The sequence below is a fragment of the Manduca sexta genome, chromosome 16 (assembly GCF_014839805.1).
Source record: "Manduca sexta isolate Smith_Timp_Sample1 chromosome 16, JHU_Msex_v1.0, whole genome shotgun sequence".
NCBI classification, from domain to species: domain Eukaryota; kingdom Metazoa; phylum Arthropoda; class Insecta; order Lepidoptera; family Sphingidae; genus Manduca; species Manduca sexta.
In genome coordinates this window covers 516,336-527,408 of record NC_051130.1, presented here as the reverse complement: position 1 = coordinate 527,408, position 11,073 = coordinate 516,336, and the positions used below count along the sequence as shown (strand labels likewise).

Below are 11,073 nucleotides of genomic sequence, written 5' to 3'. Positions count from 1 at the left end.
AGAACACAATTTAGATTGCAATGCCAAATGGTTATAAGTTTATTTTTTATCCTTGTCGCACTAATTCAAATCGCCTAGCTGTGTCCTGTCGTCAAACGTAAATTAATTGACGTGACAACTGACAGTTAACTGACATAAATCATAATATCCGTCATCGGACAATAAATTGTTTTTTTTACAATTTGCGAAAAAGTGAGGAAAAAAGCATTAAAATACTTGACTGTAAGCTATAAAAATGTCGACGCCGCCCAGAGAAACAATACAAAAACAAATCCAGCAGGACTGGGCGAATCGGGAGTACATCGAAGTTATCACAGGCAGCATAAAAAAAATTACGGATTTCCTCAACTCTTTCGGTAAGTGATTCATTGGAACTCTTCAGATGAAGTACCTGGTTATTAAATCTCGCTCTATTGAGAAATCAGAACACCGCCCAAAATGCGTTTGTTGCAATGTTCCAACTTGCTTTGTTTTTACGACTTTTTAGTAACAAAACCTTTTATATAGGGTATACGGATCGCTACCAACTAGTCAATGTATTAAGCGCCTCTGTTGCTTGTAAATAAACCAAGAGTACTAACTATTCAGTGGATAAATGTCTAGTATAATTATTATTCAAACATTCAACCAATAGTCTTAAGTGGTGATCCATATACGTTATACAACTGATCGTAATCTGTTTGAAATGCCACTATAAGACTAAGGTAATGACATGATGCATTTATGTTTTACATTTTCAGACATGTCCTGCAGATCTCGGCTGGCCACATTAAATGAGAAACTAACATCACTAGAGAGGAAAATTGATTATTTGGAAGCCTGTGTAAGTATAGGAGGCATTATGAAAATCCTTGAATAATAATAATAATTTTTATTGAAAAAGTACATAATGTGTTTTACAGTTAAAAACAGTGGTGTAATAAAACAAATTTCTAAAAACAAAAATAAAGTATTTACCAGGGGTACCCAAACTAGGCCGTGCCTGTACCTTGGGTACCATTAAAAATTAAATAACGAATAATTTGTAATTGCTTGATGAGCATTAATCAAAATTAAGAAAATAAAATTATTGACAAGATAAATTAGAAAATTAAATTAAATATGAATATACAAATTTGATATGACTCAGTTCAGCTTCCAACTTTATCTCACTACTACCTTTTGTCTGTGGATCCTGCATGATACTGGTTTTTATGGGACAAATATTTCCTGGGATAAAAAATAGCTTCTCAGGACTAATGTAGCTTCCTATTAGTGAAAAAATTTCCTAAATTGTTCAGTAGTACCAGAGATTAGCTCTACAAACAATGTGACATACAAACTTTTCCTTTTATAATAAATAACCTTTATAACTTTAGATAAGTAATTTGTTGGTCTTGTCCAGAGCATAAGAACTATTGTTTTTTTCAGGTGACCAAAGGCGAGACACTGACATAGAATAGAGAGTAGTTGAGAAAATACATTCCTACACTGTAATGCTTATCATGTGTTTACACTTGGCATATTTGTAGCATGTCTAGCCCTTCATCTTAGATCTACCATAGGCATGTTGGGACACAGTAATCAAATTTTAACTAAATCTAAACTGAAAAACTATCCTCAGGTCCAGTAGATCCTAGGGCATTTTGTATCCTATGATAAATTACTTTGAATTCTTTTCCTTTTTTGTAAACACCTTTTTGGCATCTTATTGGTTGGTTTACTGGTGGTAAATCTCTCAAATGTTGGAGTCTGGGTACCACCAGCAGCATTCAGCAGTGTGTAGTCACTGTTGTGTTCCAGTTTGATGGACATTGTAGCCAGTGTAACTACTGGACATAATAAGACGTAACAGTCTCAGGATGGCAAGCGCAGTGGAATAACGAACAATACTTTGTAATTGATGGTATTGGATGGAGTTTCTACTGTTTATAGGCGGTCGTATCGCTTACCATCACACGAACGGCAAGTTCATCTCAACATTCAAAGCAATAAACAAAAAAGAAATATTCATATTGTCAGCTTGTGATACAAATACGCCCATTGTGTAACTGCTATTAGATTTTGCGCTTCGATTCGGTTAAGGGGCTGCAGACTATGCTATGTTAGTTTTAAGAAACCATATGACTCCATGTTATTATAATTTAACCTCCTTATTCATAGACGTTTTTATCTAAGGACAGAGCATTATTGTATCTCAATATTGGCCAATCACAACGGCCCTATGTCTACGCACTACGAAAGCTGTATTGCCATCAGCACTGAGAAACAGACTTGTAATCACAGCTTTGCTCCATCCTTAGATAAAAAACGTCTATGAATAGGAGCGTAAGTTTATAACTATTTTATATTATGAACTGTATTCGCTAAGGCTGTATTGGTTGGTAATGCATTAGAACTGTGTGACGTAGTTTGACGTCGCAGATTGGTATTACTATCTTGTATTTAACGAGAGGTTACACTGGACTGTATATGGTTAAGTTCATATCTGTAAATTTTTTACAGAGGCAATTTTTGCCTTGTTGAAAGAGAAACATGAACTAATTTTCATTGCAATGTTGGCTTTTATATGCTTTTGTCAACTGTTATTATTTATAACATACTATATCTTTTAAAACATAATTTTGAATCAATTCTGTTGCAAATTAGTGTGAAGGCACAAGTATTAGTTATATTATAAATATTCAAGCATCTTTGTCAACAAATTCTCTGATAGTGAAAACTCATCAAAACATTCAAAATCCGTCAAGTAGCTTAGATGATAACTAATGAACTCAATCAATGCTTTTAGGAATAAGAAAATATATTGATTACATTGATAATTAAAAATTTTTATTTGTAAGCCCATAAAGTAGGATAAAATAAAATTTTGCATGTGTGCAACAACAACAATAAGTATTTATTTATGATCATTTCATTTTTATACGTTTATATAATATATACCTAGTTATAGACGTTTATTGTACAGTAATTAAATGTTAGTATTCTTCAAAAATAGTGTTTCATATTCAGGAAAACTTTACGAAATACAAATTCAAACAAGTTACATAAGTAAAGGCTTATTGAATGCATATTTTACACGCATTGGAAATACGCATTCAATAAAATGCTGCTGTCGTGCGTTGAAAATACGAATAACAAAGTTGGATGCGATACAAACGCGCGACAGCATTACTGCTGTATCTATATAAACAGTATTCATTACAGTCGTTCGAACGTAACCGCTATTCCTTGACCGAGTCCACACTGCGATGCAGCGAGGCCCCTTTTCAGGTTACGGCGTCTGGAAAAAAAAAATCCTCTGAAGCTTGCTAAGTGGCAGAACTAACTTCTCGTATAAGATTGTTGTATCGGGAGCCGTTCAAGTATAACGTAACGCAATTTTTGAAGGTTTTTGATCCCCCACCTTCCCATGTAACGCGCCGTAACGTTTTCCTGTACGCCCCCGCCCCTCCTCTAAAAGTTATGTAACTCTAAAGTGTCAATTTTTTTTGTAATCACAATTATTTTATGCAAAATACCGGAAAATCGCTAACATACCTTTGTTATTGTTTTATAATAAAAAAACCAATGTTACATGACGCTTTGTACGAGACCCCCCTCCCGCGCCTATAACGTAAATTGCGTTACGTAATTTGAACGGCCCCTAAGCGCCGCAATTTATTTTGCCAGTTAGCGCTTTTGACAATTAGTAAATTTGTCAGTGTGCTTAGAATTGGCAAAAACACGACACGACTCCGTATCGTTATATTGTGATTGGGAGAATATTTTACTGACGCATTGACGTCTCGGTCATAAACATCAAAATTAAACGATTTTTTCTTGGGACATTCTAAGGGGCAGAAGTATTAAATTTGTTCTTTTCAATCGCATATACTTATTGGATTCGCTCCATGCTCCAGGCAATAAGGCTATCTATGTGGGTCGCTGGCAATGTTTCAACCGTCTGCTCATACTTTACTTCATTTAAAATGGCTTCAGAACGGTTTAAAGTAAAGATGCTACTGTTCAAAAATGACTTTTAGTTCTAACATAAGGGTTAGACAATATTCTTTTAAGTTTTTTACATTCAAATTTTTTTTGGCCTTGTAGCGCCCGGCTTTACTTACCCAAGTTCATAACATAGATGTGTGGCCATTCTCGCCCCAGTAGCCGCCACTGGGTTTCCCACTGCTAGAGCTCCTCCGTTCACATTCACTTTCCTCAGGTCTAGCTTCAACTGCTTGGCCACTACAAGTACTTGTGCCGCAAACGTTTCGTTTATCTGAAGAATGGAAAAAATACTGAAATTGAATTGTAAAATAAAGTCCTTGAAAGCAAGAACCATTGCTTTTAATCTAACCGCTAAGCAAATTAGTTGCTTTAGATCTTTAGATGACAATGAAGTTAGTTTAATTACTAAGTCTGAGATGTATCCGATAGTGCCAACTGCCAAGCTATACCTAATCATAGTTATGGGTAGCTATGCAATATTTGTTGGCCAGGCGTTTAAAAACCTGTATGATTAGTAACCTTCATATCCAATCATATCAATCGATGAAGTAAACATACCTCGTACAAGTCTACATCATCAGCAGACAGTTTACACGACCCTAGGAGTTTCTGAATAGCTGTTACGGTTCCTGCAGCGATGTCACTAGGGTCGCTGCCGGTGCAAGCCCAGCCTGCCACCCTGGCCAAGGGCTGGAGACTGTGTCGTTTTATTGCTTCTTCACTCGCCAGTACCAATGCCACTGCGCCGTCTGCAGGGGACTGCGAGGTTAAAGAGGTATGATTAGTTTTATTATAATGTTATATAGGTAGGTAGTACTTGGTAGTGCTTTCAAAATGTCCGAACACACGTGATAATAAAGAAAAAGTTCCTTTATAACTATGTTGGTAAAGAATTGTCAAGACGTCACGAAAAGATTATATGGAAACACTCTCATTAGCGCTTCGGGTGTATTTAGTATTAAATATTTTATGTGTGTGAAAAAAAATCCGTGAATTATCAAAATTGATTAATCCCCATAATATAGTTGTACTCTCTGTGGTTTCTCCACTGAGGGGCGGGGACCAATTTTAAAGACAGGGTTTCGAATACTTCATTCGGGTTTTTCGCACATAACCCAAAGCGGCTTTGTCTTAGATATTTCAGTTTATTTATATTTTGAATTCGATGATGATTATCATACTTACTGAGGAGTTATCCGATATTTCTTCGTTATCTAATGCTATAATGTTGTCTCGTTCTTCTGCTGAAATGTCCGCTCGTGCTGGTTGGTCTTCGTCGACGACTACATCCTTTTTATTAATATTTAAATTTACTTTGGTTATTTCTTTTGAAAATATACCAGATTTTTGTGCTAAAAAAGAATTATAAATAATTTACAATGTAATATTATAAATGTGAAGGTGTGTCGTTTTCTCTTTTCACGCAGCATTCTCTCTCTCTCTCTCAGAAACATACACAAACATAAACTCGTAAAATAACCTATTTGTGGGTGCCTTTTTCTTCCCAAATACCCTCAAAGAAATGACTCGACCAAAAAAAAAAAAATGAAAATTCCACGATTTGAGGGTGACACTAATTTCTTGTTGAAGCAAACAACTTGTTCGCTACTTTCACTACAATAAAAAACAAAAAAAAAAATATTTTTTTTTATATGTCCATCAGGCAAAAGGACTCTTTATTTTTTTGTCCTTACCTCGTGTCCACCTTAAAATACTTTCCGCATTATACTTATATATCTCTTCCCTTGCAATGCTATTCTTTTTCGTCGTCTCTTTAGCCAACTTCTGCATCGTCATGCCGGTGAAACTGTCAGGAGTCGACCGCATCTGGTCTTCCAGTTTGTAAGGGGTAGTGAAGGTTGTTCCAAAACGTACATCTCTGACTAGAAGAGGTAGCGAAGACATGATCTCTGTTCCTCCTACTAAGCATAGATTTGATGTGCCTATTAACATATCCTGAAAAGTTGAAGGTTTTCATTTTTTTGGCATGACTTATTTCATTTGTTAACTAAATATTATCGCATATTCTATCAACTAACATTTCCCGCCAAGAGATGTAGCGTTACTCGGACGTTGGATTTACATTTAGTCTACGAAATAAGCCATGCTTGATTGAAACAATTGTATTATTCGTAAGACAGAATGCCTAACTACAGTCTAATTGAATGTAGGGTCATCACAACAAATTTTTAGAAGCATATTGCAGAATTGGTTTTATTTAGTTTTTATGTCCTATACCCTGTCTGACGTCAACCTTTCAACCCGAAATTCTTCATCCATAGTCCATATATCAAAGAAACGGAGGTTGCCATGGGCGCCACCAAAATTACTTTTAGGTAGGTGCATCTGCACGTACGCACTACACCACATAATATCATTAACTGTTTTTTTCAAATTCAAATCGCGCGGATATTTGAAAATGCTTTATCATAAAAAAACACTGTGTTCGGTAGTTCCCATTGTTGCAAATTTATGCAGTGATTTATATTTTTTGTGTTTGATTGCTGGGCAGGGGGGTGCACGTGCACATACTTGCACCTCCCTCCCGACGCCCATGGAGGTTGCTATCGAACAAAATATACTAACAACCATTCCACGGTCCACCAATTTACTTGCCAGTTAAACTTACCACAGCAGCAGTAATGATCGCCTGCAATCCTGTACCGCATGCTTTATTAACACCCAACGCGGGTCTGTCTATTGGGATCCCAGAGTATATTCCACAATACCTTGGAGTCTTACCGCCATCGCATTGACTTAGCTGTAACGGGATATTTTAATAAATATTGCAAAGGTTTGTTTAAAGCGAAAAGCAACAGCAAACTGCACATTCATTTCAGTTTTATTTGAGATAGTGTTATGTTGCTACCCTGGTCCTGTAGGTCTGTTTATGTTATAAATAGTTTATAGCCAAATACATTCGTAGAATACAGCTTTTCCTCTTCTAAACCAGTATTTCTTTCTAAACTCTGGTCAAATTCTGTGCTCACCCTCTCACACATAATATGTTGCTGGTGCTAGGATATTTCTTATATCACTGTACACAAGGTATTAAATCCCGCCATAGAGGCCCACGAAAGTGTATCGCGTTCCGGTATCGGCCTGTGTATATCCGGTTCCAACAGGCCGGCATAATTGTGTCGACTGCCGAGGGGTAATCCATCTCTCGTCAGTCGACATTCTATTGGACCCCACTCCACTTACCATCAGGTGCAGTCGGGTCAGTTTGCCGTGCCCGTATAAAAAAAAATATAATCAATCACTCGCTAACTTCTTCATATACTCTACTCGCGCACCAGAGAAACTATCATCTCTAAATCATCGTAAAAAGACGTACATAATTGACATTCCCAACAACAGTCTGGTCTACTGAGCCAGGATCGACGTTGGCCGAGCTCATCGCGTCTTTGGCAGCCGCTACGAAAGCATGGCATGCTTGCCACTCCCGAAACTGGCCTCCATAGCTGCAGAAAGGTGTCCGTTTCGCCCCCACTATATATACACCTGGAATATGGAATAAGGCTGTTGCAAATAAATCAGTGTATCGTATCTCTTGTTCAAATAAGACTAAATTATGATTATTTAAAGCATTTAAAATAAAAAGTATTTCCTTTGGTCTAATTGCCTGATACTTCCTCTGGATCAACAAAGATAGTAAGTCCCAAAGTAATTTTGTTTTTAAAAAGGGCTCGTCCTTCAATCTGCCTATTTGGAATTTTGATCTGGTAACACTAAGACCGAGGCAAAGTTCTCTATATCATAGGTTATCCATGAATTTGAATAGCAGATGCATAATAAAAAACAACTAAGAATTGTGAAAACCATGAAAACAATATTGTACGTTAAATTGCATGTTCGAAAGATTCAAGAAAATTTAAAAATATAATTTTCGTAATCGCGTAAATAAAATTACAGTGACGTCATGAGTATCGTTTGCATAAACAAAACATGACATAATAAAAACGCCCGGTTATTTACAACAGTTATTATCACTAACGTTATCCTATTATATAAAATACCATTATTATCACTGACCTTTGGACGATAAAGCCATGGCGCCAAAGTCCGATTCTGATAAAAAATAAACGTGTTTCCTACTAAAACTGTTGACGCGAACTACTCGAGATATCATTATCTGTGTTATATTTAAATTGTTTGGAATTTATTGCTTGCTCTCCCTCGAGGTTTTGGCCGATTATACTGAATACAAAGATTGCAAATGTGCATGGGTATTTAAATAAGTTCTTAGATTTTGAATCCAAACACTTTTTTGGCGTGATACGTCAACGAACATTTGAGCAAACAGAAAAAGTTATTTTACGTTCTGTTACCTATTCCACGCGTCTTCCAGGTACTTCTGTCCAAAATATTTGATAAGTATAAGTTTTACCCGCAGGTTCGCCCCAGTCCTGGATTTGTAAAGAGGCCGCATAGGCCGCGGCCTATGGGCAGCAGATTTCAGAGGACGCTCACTCGATTTAATTAATTATTCGTTTATTTAACTTTAGTGCTTTCATACATACTAACATGTTTTTATTACAATAGGGGACCGGACTCATTTTTGTTCTTTATTATTATCAAATATTTACGTTATATAAATTACTAGCTTTTGCTCGCGGCTCCGCCCGCGTTATAAAGTTTTTCAGGCTAAAGTTTTCCGTTATAAAAGTAGTAGTTTCCCGGGAGCCTATGTTCTTCCCAGGGTCTCAAACTGTCTCCATGCCAAATTTCATCTTAATACGTTGGGTAGTTTTTGAGTTTAACACGTTCAGGCAGACAGATGCAGCGGGGACTTTGTTTTATAATATATTTTTAGAACTTTTAAGAGGAACAATCCTGTCATATATCATTGTTGCATAACTTTAACCGTTTACGCAGCGCACGCAACGGAAGCTCTCAAAACTAATAATTTTCCCCGTTTTTGCAACATGTTCCATAACTGCTCCGCTCCTATTGGTCATAGCGTGATGATATATAGCCTATAGCACTCCAGGAACAAAGGGCTATCCAACACAAAAAGATTTTTTCAGTTCAAACTGGTAGTTCCTGACATTAGCCATTACTGCTCCGCTCCTATTGGTCATAGCGTGATAATATATAGCCTATAGCGCTTCACAAATAAAAGGGCTATCCAACACAAAACGATTTTTCAGTTGAAACCGGTAGTTCCTGAGATTAGCCATTACTACTCCGCTCCTATTGGGCATAGCGTGATGATATATAACTTTGAGCACTCCACAAACAAAGGACTATTCAACACAAAAAGATTTTTTCAGTTCGAATCGGTAGTTCCCGAGATTAGCCATTACTGCTCCGCTCCTATTGGGTATAGCGTGATGATATATAGCCTATAGCACTCCACGAACAAAGGGCTATCCAACGCAAAAAGAATTTTTCAGTTTGGACCGGTAGTTCCTGAGATTAGCCATTACTGCTCCGCTCCTATTGGGTATAGCGTGATGATATATAGCCTATAGCACTCCACGAACAAAGGGCTATCCAACGCAAAAGAATTTTTCAGTTTGGATCGGTAGTTCCTGAGATTAGCCATTACTGCTCCGCTCCTATTGGGTATAGCGTGATGATATATAGCCTATAGCACTCCACGAACAAAGGGCTATCCAACGCAAAAATAATTTTTCAGTTTGGGCCGGTAGTTCCTGAGATTAGCGCGTTCAAACAAACAAACAAACAAACAAACAAACAAACTCTTCAGCTTTATATAATAGTATAGATAACACAGAAAGAATTATTTAAATCCGGTAAAAAATCAACAAGTTATAAGTCTTTTAATTTCGATAGAAGGGGTAAGTAACAAGAAACAGAAAAGAGGCGCAATACCCACGTGTGACGTCATCGGGCATTACGACGCGTGCGAAAGAAAGAGATGAAGCGATATCCCCATTTCGCGCCCACTTCGGCACATAGTAATATTTGAAATATGAATTACTGGCTCATTTTTTAACCAATTTTAATGCAGTTTTCACAGGAGGGTTTCTTTTTTGTATTATCAACCATTTCATATAGAATAATGTACAAAATCGAACACAGGCCGGTCCCCTATTATTGTAAAACGTCATTGTATTCATACATACATAAAGCTACTTACATGGGGCGGCGGAAATAAAGTGGCCTACACTCATAAAAATATAAATCCGGTACTGAATATTAGTATAGATGGAGACATCGTAAATCCATGATTTTATTATATGTAGGTATAGATGTGGAAGATTGTATGTGGGTGCCTACTTATTATATCTGGATGTTGACGAAATATTAAAAATAAATCAGACTGGAGGCTCATTATTGATACATTTTTGTATGCGAATAATGATGACTGCCTCGGTGGCGTTGTGTTGTGCGGTACGACTGCATTGCTGAGGTCTGGGGTTCGATCTCTGGGTCGGGCGGTGTTACTGGTTTTTCTTCTCCCCCTATGACATCATGGGATTGAATACACGCGCGTCTACTTACGCCTTCAGGGATGTAAGGCATGAGTATTTATGTGTGAATAATTATTATGAGACTTTCCCGCCCTCACACCCACCACTACAACTCCTGTAAGCCAGGATCAGCAGTGGCACGCATTTTATGACACCGAGCAGTGAAGCTCGGCGAGTCTCAGGGAAAACTAATTTGTCATTATCCTGCAACGAGATTAATTAAATAGAAAGATCGGGAGGAGTTGGAAATATTAATTGTCCACTTCCCTCCATAGTAATAGGAATAATTATTATGTCCGAGGTGAGGGACGTATCAAATAGTGTAGAACACCTCACCCCCCCCCCCCCTCCCGTCAACTTTTTGAAACACAAAATAGTGATATTGCCGAAAGAACTAAAATCGATAAACATACACTACCTTAATAGAACCATTTGAAAAAAAAAAGATAATGTCCTACCCTACAGAGCGCGTCTCGTATCATGATGTGCATCACTACGTTGCCATATACCTAGTAGTTTTGGTAGCAGTTGCATTAGGTGCCGCGTTTCTCTGGCGCCGCTGCCGTGTGCGGACGCAGCCTGAGCCGCCGACGACGGGCCAAGCAGAGGAAGCAGTCGTCAAGGTCGATACAGTGGGCCCAAATCATCCGCCCCTGGT

At 37.5% G+C, this 11,073-nt stretch overlaps 2 protein-coding genes across 2 annotated transcripts; one reads left to right on the top strand and one right to left on the bottom strand.

Moving 5' to 3' along the window:
• The first annotated feature begins 97 nt into the window (after window positions 1–97).
• LOC115451053 (probable protein BRICK1-B) lies at window positions 98–2,973 on the top strand. Its single transcript, XM_030179248.2, has 3 exons — window positions 98–356; window positions 741–823; window positions 1,411–2,973. Exons 1-3 carry the CDS (start codon window positions 236–238, stop codon window positions 1,435–1,437), a joined length of 231 nt encoding a protein of 76 aa, XP_030035108.1. The 5' UTR covers window positions 98–235; the 3' UTR covers window positions 1,438–2,973.
• On the bottom strand, window positions 2,859–8,148 carry LOC115451054 (3-ketoacyl-CoA thiolase, mitochondrial-like). Its single transcript, XM_030179249.2, has 8 exons — window positions 8,008–8,148; window positions 7,310–7,476; window positions 6,602–6,733; window positions 5,667–5,928; window positions 5,158–5,324; window positions 4,531–4,731; window positions 4,089–4,243; window positions 2,859–3,262 (listed from the first exon to the last, which is right to left on the bottom strand). Exons 1-8 carry the CDS (start codon window positions 8,102–8,104, stop codon window positions 3,181–3,183), a joined length of 1,263 nt encoding a protein of 420 aa, XP_030035109.2. The 5' UTR covers window positions 8,105–8,148; the 3' UTR covers window positions 2,859–3,180.
• Window positions 8,149–11,073: the final 2,925 nt, after the last annotated feature.

Bases quoted from the DNA above. Each gene is read 5' to 3' on its own strand.
- LOC115451053 (XM_030179248.2), top strand. From the start codon at position 236: ATGTCGACGCCGCCCAGAGAAACAATACAAAAACAAATCCAGCAGGAC. The intron at 357-740 runs GTAAGTGATTCA...TTACATTTTCAG, and splicing joins GGATTTCCTCAACTCTTTCG to ACATGTCCTGCAGATCTCGG. The intron at 824-1,410 runs GTAAGTATAGGA...TGTTTTTTTCAG, and splicing joins TTGATTATTTGGAAGCCTGT to GTGACCAAAGGCGAGACACT.
- LOC115451054 (XM_030179249.2), bottom strand. From the start codon at position 8,104: ATGATATCTCGAGTAGTTCGCGTCAACAGTTTTAGTAGGAAACACGTT. The intron at 5,325-5,666 runs GTAAGGACAAAA...ATTCTTTTTTAG, and splicing joins TATTTTAAGGTGGACACGAG to CACAAAAATCTGGTATATTT. The intron at 4,244-4,530 runs GTATGTTTACTT...TCCATTCTTCAG, and splicing joins ATGATGTAGACTTGTACGAG to ATAAACGAAACGTTTGCGGC.